The sequence below is a fragment of the Fusarium keratoplasticum genome, chromosome 1, assembly GCF_025433545.1.
Source record: "Fusarium keratoplasticum isolate Fu6.1 chromosome 1, whole genome shotgun sequence".
Classification (NCBI taxonomy): domain Eukaryota; kingdom Fungi; phylum Ascomycota; class Sordariomycetes; order Hypocreales; family Nectriaceae; genus Fusarium; species Fusarium keratoplasticum.
The window spans coordinates 3,675,947-3,697,689 of NC_070529.1; the positions used below are offsets into that span (position 1 = coordinate 3,675,947).

A 21,743-nucleotide genomic window follows, 5' to 3' on the forward strand; every position below is an offset into this window, starting at 1 on the left:
AGCCTCGCCGCTGGTATCATGGGAGCGAAGAGGGTTTCTTTTTATGTCAAGAGGTGGAATTTCAAAGGTGACTGATAAGAGGGTCGCCTTTCTGGGAAGACGAGGGAATGGAACATGAAGGCAAGACAAGTCGAATGGATTGCATGGTTATTAATTGCATGAATTTGTATTATACCTCGTTTCTAGCGCGGTCGTATCTGGGGTTGTTTAGTTCATGAGGACCCAATATTATAATGCCCAATATCCCAGTCAATATCCCAGCCTATATCCCGGATCGTCAATCTATCTTGCAACCAACGAATGAACCAACCAACAACCAACGATTATGGGCATGTCATTTTTCATCCCATGTCGTTTTCATCCGATCTCTCTCTGTGCCTCAGAGCCTCATGCGGGTCTATGCTTCGCCACTATCCAACTGCTCCCCAACAGCCTGCTTCCACCACTGCTCCCAGTCGAGAACCTTGCGGTCGAGCCTCGCTTCCTCAGCGGCAAACACCATAGCATGGTTGCGAAAAACCTCGTCGAGAGTGCAGCCGATATACTCGTTCTGAGCCCGAGGTGCCTCCCAACCGTGGTTCTTTACGCGATCGCATGCCATGACAAATTGGCGCGTGAGGCCTAAGTCCCCGCCGCCATGGCCGTGGTCCTCGATGCCCGGGCGGTATGTGTGCGTCTTGCCCGTGTTGAAGTCCTCGACGACGATCTTGGCCGAGTCGGCGTAGATCTCGCCATGCTCCCCGTAGATATTGGAGTAGCGCTGGCAGATCTTTTTGGTCTGGGCGACCATGTGGAAGGTTGCCATTTTGGCTGGCTTGTTGGACTCTGGCCAGGTGATGGTGACGACCTGGTCGTCGCAGACGTCGTTGTCAGCCTCAAAAACGCAACGACCGAACCAGTTGCGGGACTTGACCTCGGACTCGGGAGTAGACTCGTCGTAGTCGTCCTCGAGGGCTTGGGCCAGGACCTCCTCCTTGGCTATCTGTGAGGGGTAGTCCTCGATATCGTGGACGACGACGCTGATGGGCCATCTCGTGTTGCCCGCCCCCAGGCCTCTGAGCTTGGGACCGAGATAGATGTTCTTGGCTGAGAACTTGCAGCCCTCGTCTCCCAGGGGGCACTTTGTGCAGTTGGTGGCATCCCCCGCGGCCTTGGGCTTGCGGCTCTTCTTGAAGAATTGGAGGCTGCCAGATGAAGAGACGGTTTCAGGGAGGTGAGGCTCTCCTTGTCCCGCCTTCTCAGGGGAGCAAAGCAGCCATAGTAGAAGGTCGATGTCGTGACAACTCTTGGTTAGCAGCGAGGGCGCTGTAGTCTTCTCGCTGCGCCAGTTGCCCCTGACATACGAGTGTGTAAAGTGCCACCAGCCCACAGGCTCGGTGTGGACGACGCTCAAGATGTCCCCAATGACGCGCTCCTCGAGGAGCAGTCTGCGTAGCATCATGTTGTGCGGGCTGTATCGCAGGACGTGGCCAATAGAGAAGACCCTAGAAGCTTGCGAGGGACGAAGAGCCTTGTACATGTCAAGGCAGTCCTGAAGAGAACAGGCGAGAGGTTTCTCGCACATGATGTGAAGCCCAAGGGGTGCCAAGCCGACAACGACTTCGCGATGCATCTCGTCCAAGACACACACAAAGGCCCCATCCACGCCCTCAGGGACGTTCTCCTCGCCCGAAGCAGCCCTCCTCCGCCGATCTTGCTCATACTCGAGAAAGTCTCGCCAGTCCAGGAACGACTGGCCCTCCCCGGGGTCACCGTCACCCCAGATGTGGCGGCGGCCCAGGGTTTCTCGCTTGAACTTGAGGGGCTCTGCGACAGCGGCGACGACGCCATTGGTGACGCTGTCGATGGCCTCTGCGTAGTTGCGGCCTCGCGAGCCGGCGCCGATGATAAGGAAGCGAGGAGGGGTATCCGACATGTCGGGCTTTGGGGGAGGTATGACACGGAATGAAGACTGCTCTGGGACGGTCTCTTGCTTTTCGGATGTTGTAAGCTTGGAGATCATTTTCTTTATTGAGGCCATTGTCAATGAGGTTGTGTAGATTCGTAGACGGTTTGTGAGTCGAGTATGCCGTTTATATAAGTTGAGGTTGTTGAGTTTAAACGTCTGCCTTGCGAGTGAGAATGGACTTATGCAAGCCTCTGACACCTGACTTTTTGGTGGTTGTATTCAGGCAGCAGTCGCAGGCAGACAAAATATGTTCGATAGTGATAATTGGGACATGCAATCTGCAATGGCTTGCTTCATAATCTGTCGTATCTCTCGAGTTGAGCTGTCAACAACATCCGGCAGTTGGTGAGATGGCATCGAACAAGCCAATGAGGGGTCGCGAATTAGAATACGCAACGTTCCAGCGCGTTGGTTTGATGCTGGATCACGGGGGTTGGAAGCGGACGCAGTCGCTGTTAGTGGGCTCTGATATGCTCCACTGCTGCAAGCTCATCCACTACTAGCGACTGAAGCCTTGGAGGCTACATGCAACCGTCCACATCCAGAAGAAGAAAAGAGAAAACCTCGAATTATGGCCACGGTAGAAGGTCAGGCTGATAACCAGCCCAAGAGCGCCAGCGATGATCCCCTCGTCTGGATCGACTGCGAGGTACGTTTCTACTTCAACGTTGCACTCGGTGGCTGCAGATGAACTACCGTCAGTGGTGAATTTTATGCTCACATGCCTGCCTCACTTAGATGACGGGTCTCGACCAGGACAATGATGAGATCCTCGAGATCTACTGCATAATCACCACGGGCAACCTCGAGATCCTTGACGAGGAGGGCTTCCACGCCGTCATTCACTGGCCGCAGTCCCGCCTGGACCAGATGGATGACTGGTGCACAAAGACCCACGCCGACTCTGGCCTCACCGCCGCGGTCCTGGCCTCGACCACGACGCCGGAGGAGGCGGCCTCGGCGCTGCACGAGTACGTGACGAGGTTCATCCCGGAGCGTCGCCGGGGCCTGCTGGCGGGCAACAGCGTGCACTGTGACCGGGCGTTCCTCCGCCGGGAGCCCTACGGCCGTGTGATGAAGCACCTGCACCACCGGATCCTCGACGTGAGCTCCATCAAGGAGGCGGCGCGGCGGTGGTGCGCAAAGAGGATCGTCAACAAGGTGCCCAACAAGAAGGGCCGGCACAAGGCCAGGGACGACATCCTGGAGAGCATCGAGGAGGCGAGATACTACCGGGAGGTCATTTTTCGACCGACGTTTGACGCGGCCCCGGCTGGTAAGAACAAGGGGGCCAAGGCTGCGCATTCCTAGACGAGATAGGTGGGTATCTTATTGAGTATCCGTTCTTTTCATGTTTTGGAGCTGGTGCGGTGAGCATGGGAGCTGTCCTGCCAAGCTCATGAGCTAGTTGAGGAGCTCAATGAGGGACATGACATGACACTCAAGCTGTAGCTCATGAATTGGCTGTAGCTGGCTCGATGCCATTGGTCTATGATTTCTGTATATGGACTGCTCAATATAATTTACTCACAAAAGTCTTGGAACAAGGAGGACAAGTGGACAAGCTATGGCTCCCATCATGAGAGCTCTTCGCGCTAGGAGCCCCTCAACGAACTCCGTCTACTTCACTGTACCACACTGTGCAATGCACACAATCAACGCGGACAACACAGTACCAATTGTGCCGCCCCTCCATTAGCGCAAGTGATATCATCCCCTCCAAACCCCACCACCACCAACAAACAGCTTTCCCCAAGATTGGAAGCTCCTCTCCTCCCTCCCCGCCGCTTCTTGCCCAAAGAAAGGTTGTCCGTCGCCGGGTGGGTTCTGTCTCAGTCTCACCACCTTTTCCCTTCTTCATTCCTCTTCCTCAACAATCAACAAACCTCCCCTTTCTTTCTTTCTTCAGCCCTCGTATCCTACAGCCATGAGCGTCCAGACCGTCGAGTTCACACCCTTTCAGGACCAGAAGCCCGGAACGTACGTTGTCCCTCTATCTTCTCAACCCCGCCATCCACACCCATTGAGCGAGCTCCGACCTTCTCCATCCCACACCGTTTACTCCCGAGAGCTGCTCGAGGCTTGTTGTTTATCATCGAGATTTGCCCTCGCTCGCTCGGTTCATTAGAATCTGTACTGACCTGCAATCCTCACAGCTCCGGGCTTCGCAAGAAGGTCGTCGTCTTCCAGAAGCCGCACTACAGCGAGTCCTTCATCACCAGCATCCTGCTGTCCATCCCTGAGGGAGTTGAGGGTATGCTATGCCGGGACCCGAGAAACGTCCTCCGCCGCGGACGACACGAGCCATGATCTGATCCATGTGATAGGTTCTTTCCTCGTCATTGGTGGCGATGGCCGATACTGGAACCCCGAGGTTATCCAACTGATTGCCAAGATTGGTGCCGCCTACGGCGTCAAGAAGCTCGTCATCGGCCAGAACGGCATTCTCTCCACTCCTGCTGCCAGTCATGTCATTCGCCTTCGCAAGGCTACCGGAGGTATCCTCCTGACTGCCAGCCACAACCCTGGTGGTAGGTTTCAATGCCAGACTCTTCCTCTCTGTACATCTCCCTCTAACAATTACAAGGTCCCGAGAACGATTTCGGTATCAAGTACAACCTCTCCAATGGCGGTCCTGCCCCCGAGTCCGTCACCAACAAGATCTACGAGGCCTCCAAGACCTTGACATCCTACAAGATCGCTTCAATCCCCGACATCGACATCTCTACCGTCGGTACCCAGACTTATGGCGACCTCGAGGTCGAGATCATCGACAGCACGGCCGACTATGTTGCTATGCTCAAGGACATCTTCGACTTTGACCTGATCAAGAAGTTCTTCTCTACCCACCCCGACTTCAAGATCCTCTTCGATGGCCTCCACGGTGTCACTGGCCCCTACGGCAAGGCTATCTTTGAGCAGGAACTCGGCCTGTCCGACTCTACCCAGAACTGTGTGCCCAGCCCCGACTTTGGTGGTGGCCACCCCGACCCTAACCTCACCTATGCCCACTCCCTCGTCGAGGTTGTCGACAAGAACAACATTCCCTTCGGTGCTGCTTCCGATGGTGATGGCGACCGAAACATGATCTACGGCGCCAATGCCTTTGTTTCTCCTGGCGACTCTCTGGCCATCATCGCCCACTATGCTCACCTCATCCCCTACTTCAAGAAGAACGGTGTCAACGGCCTTGCTCGTTCCATGCCTACCAGCGGTGCCGTTGATCTCGTTGCCAAGGCCCAGGGCCTCAACAGCTACGAGGTGCCTACCGGCTGGAAGTTCTTCTGCGCCCTCTTTGACGCCAAGAAGCTTTCTATCTGCGGTGAGGAGAGTTTTGGAACTGGTAGTGACCACATCCGTGAGAAGGATGGCCTGTGGGCTGTCATTGCTTGGCTCAACATCATTGCCGGTGTCGGTGTCGAGAACCCCGATGTCACTCCCTCGATCAAGGAGATCCAGAAGGAGTTCTGGACCAAGTATGGACGTACCTTCTTCACCCGTTACGACTATGAGAATGTCGACTCGGATGGCGCCAACAAGGTTGTTGGTGAGCTGAACAAGCTCGTTGCTGACCCCAACTTTGTCGGCAGCACCATTGAGGGTGAGTGAGATCCTGATGCTAACTTTCTGAATGTCCTCCCTAACTAACACCCCCAGGCCGCACCGTCACCAAGGCTGGCAACTTCTCCTACACGGACCTCGATGGCTCCGTGGCCTCCAACCAGGGCCTGTATGCCGGTTTCTCCTCTGGTAGCCGAATCGTTGTCCGACTTTCGGGCACTGGCTCCTCGGGAGCCACAATCCGTCTGTACATCGAGCAGCACACTAGCGACCCCTCGAAATACGAGCTGGATGCTCAGGACTTCCTGAAGGAGGAGGTCAAGTTCGCCACGGAGCTGCTCAAGTTCAAGGAGCATGTTGGCCGTGACGAGCCCGACGTCAAGACCTAAACGAGAAGCGCGAGAGCTGGTCATCTGGCTGCTGGACGAAAGAGATGGAAGCAAAGTAAAAGATAATTCTGAGATTCTGAAATTGTTATTCGCATGCATGCATATATATGACAAATTGAGCGTTCTTGAGACAAACCAACTGAGATGAAAACAGAGGGTGTGTTGAGAACCAAGGAATACGGCAGCTCAAACTGACAGACATCACGAAACGAGGGGGAAAAAAAGAAGAAAAAAGAAAAAGAAGAAAACAATTCTCAATATCGAAAAACACGAGACGTGCCCTTCCAACTGACCAAGGAGAAAAGTGAAGCCCTGCTGGCTATCGTACAATCTTATCCCGCGACTCTTGATGGACAAAAGTGAAGTAGGTCGTTGCTCGTAAAAAACCGTCAAACCGTTGCTGGAATAAATACTCGTTGGGCGCCGTCGCTAAAAAGATGAATCGAAATCAAACGCTGTAGATGAGAGAGAATAGAAGAAATAAAGAGGAACGAAGAAGAAAAGTAGAAGAAGAGAAAGAAGACAAAAATACAAGAGGCAGATGGTTGGTGTGTCAATCTTGGACGTAGCAGGAGGCGAATTATCCTCTTAGGTCTTGGTTGGTGATTCTGTTGCTGTCGTTGTGCTCATGTCGGTCGATGGGGCAAAGAGTTCCTTGAATCGCTTCGTTGCTAAGACAAAGTGTGAGATATTGTTTGACTGCTAAACGGGTCAAACTTACCCTCTTCGCTGACGAAGCAAATCTCAAAGGCACCAGCAGCGCCTCGTCGCTGATTTTGCTGCCGATACTCCTGGCAAAAGACGTAGAGCTGGACGTCGGCGAGCCGTACCTTTGTCTTACTGACCCGCTTGATCCATTTCGGTGAAGCAGACTGGTGAGTGACTGCGAGAGTTAGCCACCCAATAGATTTTAGCAGTTGAAGCTGGGGTTTGACATACTGAATGCCGTCCACACGGGACATTGGCGGAGTTCGCCGTCCCAGACAGCGGCGTGGAGGCGGAGACCCTTTGTCATTGTATCCTCGTAGACGATGAGGGAGTGCATAAAACCGTCATCGACAATTCGACTGTAATGGTTAGATGTGTGATTAAAAAGAACTATGATTTGAAGCTTACGCTTGAAACAACTTGCGCTCACCCCGTAGGATGAGGTCCTCTGTGGCAACTTGAACAGTAAGGCTGTTGCGCGTCTTGAATGACACAAAGCAGCAGTACATGAGAACAAGTTCTATGTCAAGTTAGCTACCAAGACAACTCAAAAACCACTATGAAAGGGAGATATACCTTCCCAGGTCATGAAACACAGGTTCGCCCACAGCTTGGCGCAACCCTCATTGGGGCTCCACCGCCAGAACTGTAAACTGCTTCCATCACGTTCAACGCACAGTTCATGTGCGCCGCGGAGTGAGAACCAGGGGCTTCCCATGTGGTAGATCCGTAGGAGGAAGTATGGGCACCTATCTCGGGTGCTTTGATAGACGATCAGGGTTATTTGCCGTTCATTAAACGGGCTGTTCGTGTAAGTGGATTGTCGCGTATAAGCGGAGGTCTGATCTTACCGCATGAATAGAACCCTTGCATCGCTAGGCATTCTGATTTGATTCCAGGGAAGATGTGGACCGTATGACTTGGACCTGGATATGATTAGTTGGAGCAGATCACGTTATGAGTTACATGGAGAACTCACGAGTGCTGGTGCTTTAGTGCAGTGCGGGAAGGCAAAGGTAAAGAAAAGATTTGCTCGGCCCAGTGTACGCTCTAAGACCCCGTTAGAGATGTTCATTATCAAGGTATTCAACGTGAACTGACCGAAGTAAGGTTCGAGTCGTCTAGTATGACATCGGGACGAATCGAAGGGTTTAGACGGATAGGAGGAGGGGCTTCTCATGATTAGCATCATGTCTATATTGGGAACGCCTACACTTACGGATGCCTCTGGCCTCTCGCAGTTGCATGATCTGCAGTCGAACACTTTCCATGGAGTTGAAGTCAAAGTTTGGTGACCTTACGGGTGTCAGTGAATGGGATTCACGAGCGTTGGGCGATGTTGGAGCCAACCTGGTTAGCAGCTCTCGCAACAATGTCAAGAAATGGTTGTAGAGGATGAAGCGTTGGGGTAGTGAGAGACCTCCCGCTTCTTGGGTCATGGAATGGTACATCTTTCGCCAACGGTTCTCCTTGGTGAGAGTCCTGTCTTCATAGTGTGTGGTGATGTCTCGCAGGGATCGTGACAGACAGGGAAGGATGATTTCCAGATAATCGAGCACGACAGGGACGCGGGAGAAATGGGTCTGGGAGTACTCGGCGAGTTCACGGAGCAGTTGGGCCGAGATCCTGATCTCTTCGGTAGTGACAACCAGATGGGCGTGAGGGGCTTCGGGAAGAGAATTGCGAAGCCCTACGAGATGAAATGCAACCTTGTCTGCCCGTTGTGCTTCGAGCAGACAGCCTTGAAGTAGATGCAGCCCAAGCTGGCCGCTTGGGACCATTTCCATGTTGGTAGGAGAGAGGGAAAGCGAGTCCATGGTCGATTAGGGATTATTTCATCCTATGAGGATGAGTTGAGTATTAGAGTGAATAGTGTATATGGCGGTTTTCCTGTTTCCTCCCAGTGCTGCCCTTGTGGCCTCTTGATACTGATGAGGAATAATCGATCGAGGTACCAAATGCGGTGAGGAGGAGGTGCTCGCCGGCGGGGAAGTTGTCGTGGGGTCGGGGAGCGAAGTAACTCTGAGTAGATGGAGGGTGCTGAGAGATGGATGAATATTGATGGTTTGTTGGATATCCTATTTCTAGATAGGAACCAAGGATTAAGTCAAGGGTAGAGAAAAGAAGACGTGTAAATAATAATAGGGCAGGATAGGATAGGAGATGAGGGGACGGCCGATGCAGGTCGTCAACAAACGTGTGATGCGAGCCGGGCAATCTGTTCAACACCATCCAGAGGGTGCACCCGCGCCAGTCTACCCATACCCATGGCCTTCCCTGACGTGGTCGGTGCACGGTTCTTATCGTGCTCCATGAGTGAGCCCATCAGGTCGATGCACGTAATGTCGGGAGGCTCTTTGGGGATTCGTCTTGTCCTCCAACTAAACAAGGGTCTTGACCACCTGATGCCCATATCCCGCATTTCCCGAGGATGAGCTCTGCGGGACATCAATTTTGAGGTTCCATCAACACCAGCAGCACGCAAACACATTGGGGGGCAATTGCGCAGTGTGTATGGCCGAATTGAGCTGGGGAATTGGCGCGCCTCGTCGAGTCAACTTCTCAGGCGTTGCCACGATAGCAAGCGTCTCTCGACATGACGCCAGACCAATGCATGAGGAGCTCGGGGCCGGCGACTGGGCTAGATCGGGGAGTGGGTGGGCACTGGGCGCTGGGGAGACAATGGAAATGGGTGAAGGATGGCCATTATTCGAGGCCACCGTCCACTCAGAGTCGAGGTGCGACGTGTTGCGACGGCGGCGACTCTGGTGGTGCATCCGCGGCAGGTGGACTTTGTGTGGAGAAATCTGATGATGATGGAGATCGCAAAGGCCCTCGACGACCTCAAAGCGCCTTCAAAGCGCTTGGGAACAGCGTCTGTGCTGGGGTGCAGGTCCTCGCCTCGTGCGCTTCTCAACGCACAAACTCCACTCCATCCTGGGTGGTCGTCGGCTCAACGGCGCCCTCGTGCTCAAGCTCGAGCCTTGCTCAAGGGGCCATCCTGGCCATGAGGCTCGGCCGGCCACGACATGATGCCACTCTCGCCGCGCTCTGCCGTGGGGTTGCACATCCATGACAGCCGAGTCATGACAGCCTTCATGTCATGTGTGAGGTATAAGAGGCCGAGGGGGGCAGCTCACTTGTCTCTTCTCACTCCTTGTCCCTTGGCTGGGTCGCAACCCTCTGCGCCCTGCGACTGGTTGCTTCACTCGATACGACAACGTGGTTCCTCTGGACGATGCTGACGAGAAGCATAGTTGTATTGGGTTTCGGAACGTGATGGAGGTGATGAGATCTCGACCCAGCCAAGCGTGTTTCGAAACCTCGCTTCATCGACAGTGGGGGGACAAAAGTGTCACTTTGTATACGCGAAAACCCTCGACTATCGGTACCTGAAGTCAACAAGTGGAACCTTGTTCCAAGGCACTGAAATACGATAAAATTATGAAAAAATATGGTATAAGCAAAAGAACATATAGATTACATAGGTCTATCAAATTCTATCTCCCAATTGGCAATTATTGTTGCAAATCGGTATAAATGTTGGATAGTCTAAGTATCGTAGGTAAGCGACTAAGCTGGATACCGAGGGATACCCTGACCACCGTGTTGTCAGTAGCAGCCTTCCTCATCTGCTCATCTCAACACCACCAGCAACACCACCAGCAAGCCACCACTAGCCACATATCAGCCACATATCACCGGCCTCAATTGACCCGTCACTTGAGTCTCACCATCAGCGCCAGCGCCAGCGCCAGCCTCACATAATCACCAGGTCAACACATCGCATCTACATACATCATGCATAGTCTCACTTCCATCTCATACAGTGCCTAATGGGTTCGCAAATCGCGTTGGCTGTCATGTATTTTGCACATCAAATATTTCGTGTTGCTGAAGCTCCCATGCTTTGTACAAGCATCTTATTCCTCATTGATGACCCGAGCTCATTATCAGATGCTCATGATCATGGGCGTTCGAGTGGGAGCATGCAGCTCGACCAGCCGCCCTCTAGACCTTAATAACGCGTCGAACGACCATATCCCTTTGAGTTTCCGGTAACAAAAATGAAAAAGCAAAGCACCCATCCTGTGCCATCATACAACACCGCCGAGACCAAAATACAAGGAAAGAGAAGGACATCAAGTGCGAGCATCTCCGATGCGACTCTGAATGCGGCGACTATTCCCAGTCACATCACGTTCATCAGCGCTTGGTGCCTCTCAGTGTGGTGCCTCTGCCTAAGAGGACTCCTCCTCTTCCTGGTCGGCCTGCACAGTAATTAGCAACGAATTCTTACAAGTCGGCGGTCACACGTACGTTGTAAGCCTGCTTCTCATCTTCGTATCGCTTCTTGTCGGCAGCAGCCTTGGCCTCATAGGGGGCACGCTGCTTCTCGTTCAGGGCCTTCCATCGCTCACCGAGGAGCTTGCCGACCTGGCCGAAAGAGATGCCGGGGTTCTCCTCACGAACGTTCTCACGCTGCTCGTTGGCGAAGAACATGTAGGCAGAGAGACCACGCTTGGGGGCGTTGGGGTCTGGACAAGTTAGTTATTATCCCTTAAGAGTCTTGATCGTAGGCGACACCATTGGGTTATGCTGCGACAGAGAGTGTATGCGGCAGCTGCCAATGACGGCATCGGATCAGACAGATCGGGGTTGAATCAGGACTTACCCTTCTTGCCTCGCTTCTTCTCAACCTTTCCACGCTTGCCAGCAGCAGCCTTAGGCATCTTGGATGTGTTCTATGATGGAGTGTGAGTCAAACTTGCTCAAGACTTGGAATGCGCGAAGGTGAAGTGATGGAGGAAGGGCGCTGGGGGGAGAGCCGAAAGAGCCATCGCGGTTGACGCGATGCAAACGACGAGGGGTAGCTCGAGCTAAGCTCGGGCAATAGGTGGTTTGAAGAGATGGTGGATGAGGCGCAAACGCAATTGCGTTCTTCGTCGCGTGAAAATCCGTGTTTGGTGCAAAGAAAAAGCTGGATCCAGGGAAGGCGCGTACCTTGGAAATGAATTTGGGAACGAGAAAGTGGTGGTGATGTCGTGAACTGTGATGCGCTTCGGTCAGCTATGCTTGCTTAGACAGGCGCGCAGAAGGCGAAGGTGAAGATGATGCAACGCGAGCGAGCGACGACGCAGCGCGCAACTCCCAAGATGATCAGGTTTTTCAACAAAGATAAAAACGGGATCGGAGAGTTGACGCGACGCAATTCGCACGAGCAGATGCGGCAAAGAATAAGAGAATGGGTATGTGGTGCTGGTTCTGGTGATGCGCGTCGCAGAGAAAGGTACTCACCACAAAGACGTGTCGAGCGTGGACGAGTAGGTATAGAGAGACGCGGGTATGAGGGAGGATTTTGGGTGAGAGATTGTATGGGAGAGGAGAGAGGGAGGGAAAATGTATGGGGGGAGGCCAAGGCAGCCTTTTTACTATGGGGAGGTGATTGTGCGTGGGGAGGGAACGCGGCCTGCCCAGCTACCACACTTGGACGGACTGTTATGCTGGGCACTGGCAACAACTGGGTGCGGTGCTTGCTTCTTAGACGAGACCCCCCTTCCTTCCCTTCCCTTCGGACCCTTCCTGCCCTTTGACGAAAAAATGGGTGCGCGCGCGCACTCTGGGCTGCGGTGCCTCGAGCTTGCTTGCCTGGTGCTGGCCTGGTGCTGGTGCTAGTAGGAGGTACTGTCGCAGCAGAGCAGCCTGTACCAAGTACCTGCCGCACCTGCCTGCCCTCTTCCCCCCTTGGCCCTTCCTTGGTGCTGGGGGAGAGCGACCAGGACTCAAACCGAGCCCGGACATCCAAGCTCCTCAGAAGCACCTGCCTTTGGCCACTCACCAGCCTGCAAGCCTGTGGTCCTGCTGCTATTATTGCGTGGTACTGTACAGGTACAAGCCGCACGCAGCCCGCCGCGCCGAGGTACAGTACAAGGGCCTTGTACCGCGACACCTGCTGCGCAATCCGCACCGTATACCTGGACCCAAGGCCTTTTTTGGGGGGGCCGACGGGACTTCGACTGGGACTCGCAAGCCCCTCTGCCTTTGACCATGAGTGATCACCCTTGCTGTTGACCACACTCTGTGCCTCTCCCCCTCCACTCTCCTTCTCCGACTCTCTCTGCTCACGCTGTCTCCGTCTCCCTGCCCGGCCGCCGCTCAGTCTCGTCCTTGCCCAGTCAACGAGCTCAGTCCAGCGGGTTCTCTGGGTGATACCGTACCCGTGCCCTGCCGCCGCCCTCATCCGTTGTCTCCCTCCACCACTTCCCAGTCCCTCCACCTCCACCTCCCTGAGGCCGCTATCCTTCATCAATCAATCTCGGGCTTCCAGTCGCGCTCGACATGGACGCTACTGACACCCTCCTCCCTGTCTGCGCGCCATTTGTTTCTTTGCTCTCGTTACTTGTGCCACACCATTGCCTGCTGCGTACAACATTGCCATTACGGACCGTGACTGTGGACTACATTACCTTACCCCCATACCTGGCTGGACTAGGAGTGAGCTCCTGCGCCGGCGGCAGAGGAACTTTAACCCGCGTACTCAACCCGCAGCGGACTGGCGTACCAGGCGCTGACGTTCCCCGACTCCATCCAACGCCATCTCGGGCTGTCTGTCTGTCACCTTGCCCAAGCGCGTCTTCCTCGTGTCTCGCCCATCGGTCCTTGTCTTGGGTAGACTTGATACTGGCTGGCTCCTTGTTAGCCGTTTGGCTCCAGCCCAGCCGCCTCTGCTCTGGGACTCGACTCGAAACGTCGACGCTCCTCCTCTTGCTAAGAAAACACCCGTCAGCAGGGCAGATTGTCGCCCACAAAAAGTGGCTCTCTGAAAAGTGATACCTTGCCGTACTCGGAGGGAGGCTGGCTGATGATTGAGAGACTCTGGTGGATGCTCATTGTGTTGCTAATTCAGAGTTTGGCGCTGCTACGGCGGAGCACCCTCACCTCACCACCACGAATATCACTGTTGCACCCTGGCATCGGAGCATGCTAAGACTGGGGAAAGTATCCGATCTTGTTCACGACAAAGAATCCGTGCCGGGCAACCGGGCGACTAAACGCGACCACCCGCTTTCGGGTTCGTCTCTGTTCCCAGCTCTGCCGTTTGATAGACGGGCAGGCAGATGAACGTTGTCTCTGGAAACCCCAGCGCTATCCTGTGCCCAAGACAATCTCGGGCTATGTTTTACCTCACTCTCCAACTCTCACACCCCTGCGCTGCGCTGCGATACGCCGAGGCTACTGCCTCAAGCATACCGTATGTGCACACTTGGCGATGACACTACCTAGAGACATTTGTATCACTTGCACAACCTCCGATGGCCAGCAGAGATGATATTGATACAATGGGCGTAACAAGCTGGCCCTTGCCTGCTCTGGGCGACATCATCTCGCCTCTTGTTACGGCTTTCGGCGCCCATGGTTCTTCTGACTATGCTCTCACGCCAACCAATTTTACCTACGCACGATCAACTCTGGGTCGCCTCCGTGACTGTCTCTCATCAGTTCTAGACCATTGGGATTTTTCCCCCGGCGCCTTATGGATTATGCTTCCTGCTGATAACTGGAGCAACGATGGACTGGCGGGGTACTTTGATCATGCATGACGGAGAAGTACCGTCATACGAATTTTCCATGTACAGGTACAAGCCGGCGCGTACCCTCCTCACATGGATTGGATGCTCGCCTCCTCACAGCCATCCCCTTCATACCGGCCTCAACGCAACGACACCTCCCTGTGCCGCCTTGCCTTGAAGGGGAGAAGACAGAGTCCAAACATCATCACAATAGGCGCTCTAACCTACAGCACGTTTTCATGGTTCCCTGAAGCGAGCTTGAGAGGCACCATTTGGTTTGAGACTACACCCCAGCCAACTGCTGAAAGCCTGGCCCTCGTTTCCCATGCCACTCTTCCAGAGTCAGTGTGCAAGGACACAATATGGTCCTAGCTTCCGGCGCGGAAAGGCTGGTATTGTGTGCCATTGAGTGTATCACCGCAGTTCGGGGTTGTCGACTGGCATTCCTTCTTCAAGCGAGTTCTGCGGAGAACAAGACGAAGATCATACGCAGGAGGTGCATCATCGGTCGTTGCCCCTCGATGCCATGCACATCAGTGCTCTCAAACGCACCGAGAAAAACACGGCCAAGACAGGCGACAAGAAATGGCAGATGACGAGGGATACCTCATGACGCATACATTGTCTGCGGGCGCAGCGGGTACCACGAGTCGTGCGAAAAGGCCTTGGTGGGCTACCCAGCCTACCGCGCGCCGGGCGTGGTGGAGGTAATGGGCGTGGTAGGAGGAACTCCTAGCCTCCAAGGCAAGGTGCAGCCGGAGCAAAGTGACAAGCAAGCAAATTGGCCGGCGAGGGCGGGTTTGCCGGGCTTGTCTGGATAGGCTTGTCTGGGCTGTGCGCGCCATTTGGTCGCGCCGGGCCAAAACAAGGTGCAGAGGCACGCCGTAAGTGGCCCACGAGAGAGGTACCAGCAGAGACTTCCAGCGGGTACGCGACACACCTGTCTTTGGGTGGTCATGTAGTCCTCCTGGCATCTGATACTGTGCTGTACCTGGGCGCCGAGCGGGCTCTGGGCTCGCGCCAGAGCTCAGAAGGGGAGCTGAGCGTCCCCCCGCCCACGCAAACACTCTGCGTTCCTCTCCACTCGCTCTTCTTCCTGCCAGGGCTTGTCCTTCTGCCCCTTTCTATTTCCTGCCACCTGCTTTCTGTCGTGCTCCTTACTTGCTGCTGACCTGAGGGAAATGGCAAAACGCGCAAGGTTCAGCGCGCCTCGATGGCTGCCCAACCCGGGGCTAGTGACGACTCTTGCGGCTTGCCGATCTGGTCTGGTCTGGTCTGGTGTCTGGTCATTCATTGTTTCCCAGGGAGATTGGGAGAATGATTTCCGCAGCGGATTTTCCGGATCAGAACGCCTCCCCCCAATCACCCCATGATTGATTTTTCCCAACTTCTCGTGCTTCCTTGTCGTTTCTGCTCTGTCTCGTCGACGTCCGAGCTTCCAGTGCCGTGCGTGCCTCGAAATCGCCAAGCCATATCACGTGCATCCACGCGATGGTCATAGCTCCCTACAGCTGCTAAGCCCTATCGGGAGTTCCTGGTGGATGGAGACGAGGGAAATCATCTGCTGGGACTGGCGAATTCTTGGGAAATCGAGCAAGGGAAGATGGCCAGAAGAGATGGGTCCATGATTCGAAGCCTGACACCTGCATTTGCATGACGAGCTGTTCCAGGCACTGCCGTCGACGCGCATCGCTAGTCGCAAACTCACGGCTCAAGGCGCGTCGTCAGAGTTTTCTTTGAGCCCTCGAGAAACCCCAGCAGATCTCGAGTCTCCATCCTAGGGGTACGTATCTCACTAGAGAGCCGGGATGCAGACCGGTGCGGAGGCCATTCCCAGTTGTGGATGGAGCAGGTAGTCACGATGAACATTCTCGAAAACTCGGTGTCATGTGTGGTATCATTCTTCCATCTCAGGGTCAAGAACAACATCGAGTAGCTCATCATCGCGCGCCCAGTCGATCCCGCTGCCGGCGATTATCCCGCTTGCCACGCCCTTCATTACTCTCCATCTCTGCTTGCTCACCTTGAGCTCTGCCTCGAGTTTCGCTTGCTCTTGCATCATCTTGGTGTTATTCGGCGGAATCCTCTTCTTTTTCTTGGCCTCCTCTGCCAACTCAAATAGCTCTGCCGTTGATGCCACGTTTTTCCGAGAGGCAAGCAAAGTCTCGCTCTGCGTGGAGGTCAATTCGTCCCAAACTCTGCCAGTCTTGGCCGCCTCCTGGGCAACCGCAATGGATGCCTCGTCTCTGCGTTCCACATATGGGAGAAGCTCACTGGTGAATGTCAGCCATGCGTGATTGTGTGGGAAAACAGGGGATCAAACCGTTCAACAGGCGCAGCTTCTGTCCCGCCATGGACGGCTTTGAGGATTGGGTTGGCCATTACAACGGCGTCAATCACCTCGTTCCTCAGGACATACTTTGCCCTCGACTCGAGAAGCTCCAACTGCGCCTTGCGTGTTTCTTCTGGTGTGAATGATGATGGTTCATCTGCGGGTATGTGAGCTTATGAGACAGAGTTTTTGCTCGCAGAAACAAACCTGGCTGGTGAGAGCGCTGCGCGTTGATGATTGCGATTTCTAACCGAAGCTGTTGTATTCTGTCGTAGAGGGCGAGGACCTTCTCCTCATCTTCTGATATGGGCAAATGAGATGCTTCATCCTGGCCGTTGGCCATGGGGTGATCGATCGAGTCCGCCATGAGAAAGGAAATATCACTGTTCTTCTCTTCGTGGCGATAACCTCAACCAGACAACCGCGTCGTGAAAGTATATGCGCAATAGAGGATGAGAGCCATGTTGATGTGGCTGTGCAATGCGGCTGAAGACTGTGGCGCATACTACCAATAAGCGCAGGCAGCCGTCACAAGGCACCGGTCACGCTAACATGCACTCCCAAGGACAATCACGGGTGGCTTGGATGTCGGTCTAACTTTCGTCACGCGAATACACACACTTTATGAGAAAGTCAGGCATCCCTAAACACCGGCCTTATCGTGCTAAGCTCCGGTGATTCTGTTCATATATTCCCTGACCCACGTTCTCGCCCTCGCCGGTCGCGCATCGCGGCATCGCTTTCCATGGGAGATGTCTCGGGATGGCTCTCCAGGTGTTGATAGCCCATACGGGCCAGCGGCTGGAGGTCGATATCGCACAGTTCTCCGTGTATGACTCCCCATGTCAGATCTTGTTCCCGATTGCTTGCTAACTTGGCCGCAGCCTCGATGATCTTAAAGCCTGGGTCTCCAGGAACACCTCGATCCCACCTCAGCATATCGTCGCCTTGACCCCTCACGGGCGCACCGTCAAGTTTGCCAACCTGCATGCGGAGGTGTGTAACACGTCCAAGGACAAATCGTCTCTAACTCGCCCAAAGAAAGAAGTCTTCATCTACGACATCCGAATAAGCGCGTCGGGGGCCGCAAACCTGATCGTCCCAATCTCTGCGCCAAAGCCTTACGCTATCACAAGTGCGCCGAACTCGATCGACGACGTACAAGCGATATCATCATGGCAAACCCTGTACCAGGATCGCCGCAACTGGGCGATGCGCCTGGCGGAAGACTGCGGACACATGAATGCAGCTACACACGCACGATACGACGAAATCGACGTCATCATCAAGTGCCTGGATGCCGCAGTAACCAACCTCGAAATCAGCATCAAGCAGATTGAACCGAAATACACTGACCTGAAGAAGTGGGTCACACCGACCTTGGAAGAGCATGGAAACCTGGTGTCGAGATGGGAGCGATGTCTCGACCTTGCGAAGAATACCCCGATTTCGCCCTTGATGGTCAAATTCATGACTCGACGAGAGATCAAGAAGTCTAGACCAACCCTGGAAGACCTGATCGAGCTGGATACTGCGAAAAAGGCAGGGAAGCTAGCACCAACCGCTCATCGGAGGTTCAGTGACAAGGCCAAGGAACTCGACAATGCGGCTTCGCGCATGTACCAGGGCTTGGAAGCATTGATTGGCGACTTCGAGAAGTTGATGAGCCGCTCTGCTTTAACTCACAGCGCCGACTCTGCACAGCTCCTCGAGGACATCGAGGCGGTAGTGAAACAGATGGACTCTGACTATCGCACGGCTCTATCATACAGCAATTCGCAACGCGACCTCGCCCAGGCGTCCAAAACAGCCTCTATTCACACTGAGCATATGGTGCCAACATTGAAAATGCGAGCTCAGGAGATGGACGGCATGCTTCACTATGCCACCGATGCGCGCAACTCCATCGCCTCCGAGTCGGCCAAGTTTATGCGATACGTCACAGAGATTACATCTCTCCACAGCAATGTCAAGACCCAGATCAACGTGCTCAACCAGTCCGAGGACGACATGACAACATTTGATTACTTGCGTCTGATCCATCAGCTCCCTTATATGTACGCTGCCTTTGTGGCAGAAGCTGTTCGACGCCGAGAATGGGTCGACAAGGTCAAGACTGATTCGTCGACCCTGGCGAACGAGATGGCGCTTTTTCAAGACGAAGAGTCGAAGCGGCGGCGCAAATGGCAAAAGATGATTGGCAGTATGTATGGGCCAGACCTAGACACGAATGTCATGGGTCTCGAAGTCAACTTGCTGGGAGAAGACATTCCCTGGCCTTCGGTGACAAAAGAGGATCTGACAGATTTCATTCAGATCCTGCAAGAGCAAGATATTGACCAGGCTGTTCTAGGCGACGTGGTGAAGCTTGTGCAAGATCTTGATCATCCGACAAAGCAGCAGTCCAAGAGACTCAAGGCCTTTAAGAATGGGAGTGTGCATGAGGCGGCTCTTGGGAGGAGCGGGCTGATGATCCGAGGAGATGATGATCTCCTCCGGTCGCTCCAGGACGACAAGGGCAAACTCGAGAACAAGCTCAAGACAGCTGAGAGTCGGGTTCGGCGGTTGGAAGACCTACTACATCGGCAGAGCCAAGCAACTCGTCCGGGAAATCTCTTCCATCCTTCAGGTCCTCCTCCACAACGCGAAAGGGGCAACTCCGGTTCTTCGGTCAGATCAAGTCGGTTCGACGACCGCAGACGATCTTCAGATGGCTTGGATCCATTACTACGCCGTGTCACTCAGTTGGAGAATGAGCTACGGGAAGAGAAGCAGCGTTCGACTCGTTTACAGCAAGAGCTCGCGGCTCAAGCAACCCAGCATGAGGATGTGAAGAGCCACAATGAAGACTTGAAACGCCGACATGAGGACCTGAACGGCCAGATACAAGAAGTTAACACCACCAAGAAGGATCTACTCGAAAACATGGAGGCATTCAAGCGCGAGTTTCTCGAAGAAAGGAAGTCTCTGGAGAGCGAGATCAAGACTCTCAAAGCCCGCCTGGAGGACACTGAGGACGAAATCGAGCATTTCGATGAGTCTAGGCAGCACGAAAAGGCTGGCTATGTTGTCAGAGTGGAAGAGCTTGAGGCCGAGATTGAGCAAATCAACAAGCAACGCCAGGACGATGCTCTCAAGGCTCAGGGCCAAGTCGAATTTCTCAGGAAAGAGACGAGGATTCAGAGGGAACAGCAGGATGCTCTGGAACGACAGGTGCAGTCAGCTCAAGAGGAAGCTCGCAATGCCTCAAGAATGTTGGCCACCGCCGAGGAGACCTCGGAAAATCAGTGGCAGGCCTTGACAAAGCTCTATGCGGAGCTTTCACCCGATGTTGCCATCCCTGACAACTTGGTGGATCTTTCAGACTCTCTCCTTGCTGTAGCGACAGAGATCATTGCCAAGCTGCGCAACTCAGATGCCGACATTGATCTGCTCAAGACTGATGTGGAACACCTCACAGCAACCGTCAAGGAACTGCGGGAACAGATTTCTGAAAAGGATTCAAAGCTTTCTGAAGATGAAATCACAACTGTCCACCTTCGGGAGAGCCTCTCCAAGGAAGAGGCAAAGGTCTCTGCTCTAGAAAAGGAGCTGGCAGATGGCAGAGAGCAGCTGACTGAGCTGCGTGCTAAACTCAGTGACGGTGAAACTGGCTCGGAAGCCTTGCAAAAGAGGGTCGAGGAAGAAGAGAAGAAGGTGATGACACTGACGGAAGAGGTAGCATCGAAGCAGTCCCAGGTCGGCAGTCTGGAGGAAGAGCTTCACCTGTTCCAGGAGAAGGTTGAAGCCCTCCAGGGCAAGCTGTCTACTCTGAACACCCAATATGAGCAACGAGATGAGAAGACAAAGGATCTAACACAGCGACTGTACTCGCAAAACGACCGCATGTGTCGTCTTCTCGAGCGTGTGGGCTTCGCCATTACGCGGAAGGATGGGGAGGTGACGGTTACCAAGATTCCGCGAGCCGAGAGGAACGTCCAGAACCCCAACGACTCATCCGACCCTGGCTCATCTCTACGCCGATCAGGAACTCTGAGCCGTGCCATGGCCGACAGCACGGATCTTGAGCTCCTCTACTGGCTCAGCAACTCGGACATGCAAGCTGAGGGCGAGAAGTACGAGGCGTTCATGAACAAGCTTGGCAATTTCGACATGGACCTATTCTCGGAGACCATTTACCGCAGAATTAAAGAAGTGGAACACATGGCACGGAAATGGCAACGAGAGGCACGGGCTTACCGGGAAAAGGCTCACCACTTGCAAAAGGACTCGCACGAAAAGATTGCGTTCAAGCACTTCAAGGAGGGTGATCTCGCCTTGTTCCTACCGACGCGTAACCAGCAGGCAGGAGCATGGGCGGCCTTTAATGTCGGGTTCCCTCACTATTTCCTCCGAGAGCAGGATGCTCATCGACTCCGTCACCGGGAGTGGCTTGTTGCCCGAATCTCGCGGATCCAGGAGCGTGTGGTGGACCTCTCCAAGAGTCTACAGCCGAGCAACGAGACGGACTCGATCAACGACGAGGAGAATGATAACCCTTTCCAGCTGTCAGATGGTCTACGGTGGTATCTAATCGATGCCTTCGAGGACAAACCAGGGGCTCCTTCGACTCCGGGCATGGGCAAGTCAACGGTGGCAGCCAACACGGTGGAAGCGACGGCAAACATTCATACCCACGCCACGGGCGCCAGGGGTAAGAGCCGTGACAGCGTCGCCAGTATCGAGGGTATCAACAAGACTCTATCCAAGAGTCTCGAGAGCAGACGCAGCAGCACCGGGTCCAGAAAGGCTCTACCGTTCCAGCTTGGAGGTACGACTTTGTTAAAGAACAGCGCCCTGGCCAGCGAAACAAACTCACTCCGAGCTCACCCAACAGACACCCCTTCCGGCGCGAGTCCCACACAAGGAGGGCTTCTCACGGCGACCAATGCCAGCACTGCACACCGGGCAGCAGCAGACGGCCAAGACGCACAGAGGAACGAACAAGCGGACAGCCTTGCCAAGTCGCCCCCGAGCGAGTCATCAGCAAAAGGCGGCGGCGCCCGACCGGACGAGGTACGAAACGTCGACTCCCTTCTAGGACCCTAGGTTGCTGATGGCCACTTGGCAGCCTCGGATTGCGGTACAGCGGGAGGACTCGATTGAGAGCCAGACGAAGAAGTCGGTTGTATGGGATTCACTGTGGAGTGTGGACTACAACTATGAGGGTAGTGGACGAAAGTAGTCCAGATGTG

General features: G+C 54.3%; 6 protein-coding genes and 1 pseudogene across 7 annotated transcripts, besides 1 other annotated feature; 3 read left to right on the top strand and 4 right to left on the bottom strand.

The window, feature by feature from the left end:
- Positions 1 to 397: 397 nt before the first annotated feature.
- NCS57_00110500 (uncharacterized protein) lies at positions 398 to 2,020 on the bottom strand (the record flags this gene model as incomplete). Its single annotated transcript, XM_053051178.1, has 1 exon — positions 398 to 2,020. One exon carries the CDS (start codon positions 2,018 to 2,020, stop codon positions 398 to 400), a length of 1,623 nt encoding a protein of 540 aa, XP_052919693.1.
- Positions 2,021 to 2,438: 418 nt separating this feature from the next.
- On the top strand, positions 2,439 to 3,259 carry NCS57_00110600 (annotated as a pseudogene). The gene is made up of 2 exons: positions 2,439 to 2,597; positions 2,687 to 3,259.
- Positions 2,439 to 3,259: a sequence feature.
- Positions 3,260 to 3,800: 541 nt separating this feature from the next.
- Positions 3,801 to 5,898, top strand: NCS57_00110700 (uncharacterized protein; the record flags this gene model as incomplete). The annotated part of the gene is made up of 5 exons (XM_053051179.1): positions 3,801 to 3,928; positions 4,105 to 4,202; positions 4,276 to 4,479; positions 4,536 to 5,549; positions 5,606 to 5,898. The coding sequence occupies exons 1-5, from the start codon at positions 3,876 to 3,878 to the stop codon at positions 5,896 to 5,898; spliced, it is 1,662 nt and encodes a 553-aa protein (XP_052919694.1). The 5' UTR covers positions 3,801 to 3,875.
- Positions 5,899 to 6,486: 588 nt separating this feature from the next.
- NCS57_00110800 (uncharacterized protein) lies at positions 6,487 to 8,423 on the bottom strand (the record flags this gene model as incomplete). The annotated part of the gene is made up of 10 exons (XM_053051180.1): positions 6,487 to 6,569; positions 6,620 to 6,781; positions 6,838 to 6,965; positions 7,015 to 7,126; positions 7,183 to 7,409; positions 7,458 to 7,532; positions 7,586 to 7,656; positions 7,708 to 7,778; positions 7,826 to 7,902; positions 7,957 to 8,423. The coding sequence occupies 10 exons, from the start codon at positions 8,421 to 8,423 to the stop codon at positions 6,487 to 6,489; spliced, it is 1,473 nt and encodes a 490-aa protein (XP_052919695.1).
- Positions 8,424 to 10,847: 2,424 nt separating this feature from the next.
- NCS57_00110900 (Structure-specific recognition protein 1) lies at positions 10,848 to 11,339 on the bottom strand (the record flags this gene model as incomplete). Its single annotated transcript, XM_053051181.1, has 3 exons — positions 10,848 to 10,877; positions 10,927 to 11,144; positions 11,282 to 11,339. The coding sequence occupies 3 exons, from the start codon at positions 11,337 to 11,339 to the stop codon at positions 10,848 to 10,850; spliced, it is 306 nt and encodes a 101-aa protein (XP_052919696.1).
- A 4,735-nt stretch (positions 11,340 to 16,074) lies between these two features.
- Positions 16,075 to 16,912, bottom strand: NCS57_00111000 (CENP-H domain-containing protein; the record flags this gene model as incomplete). Its single annotated transcript, XM_053051182.1, has 3 exons — positions 16,717 to 16,912; positions 16,501 to 16,666; positions 16,075 to 16,450 (listed from the first exon to the last, which is right to left on the bottom strand). Exons 1-3 carry the CDS (start codon positions 16,874 to 16,876, stop codon positions 16,075 to 16,077), a joined length of 702 nt encoding a protein of 233 aa, XP_052919697.1. The 5' UTR covers positions 16,877 to 16,912.
- A 302-nt stretch (positions 16,913 to 17,214) lies between these two features.
- Positions 17,215 to 21,733, top strand: NCS57_00111100 (Autophagy-related protein 11; the record flags this gene model as incomplete). Its single annotated transcript, XM_053051183.1, has 3 exons — positions 17,215 to 17,339; positions 17,394 to 21,564; positions 21,620 to 21,733. The coding sequence occupies exons 1-3, from the start codon at positions 17,272 to 17,274 to the stop codon at positions 21,731 to 21,733; spliced, it is 4,353 nt and encodes a 1,450-aa protein (XP_052919698.1). The 5' UTR covers positions 17,215 to 17,271.
- Positions 21,734 to 21,743: the final 10 nt, after the last annotated feature.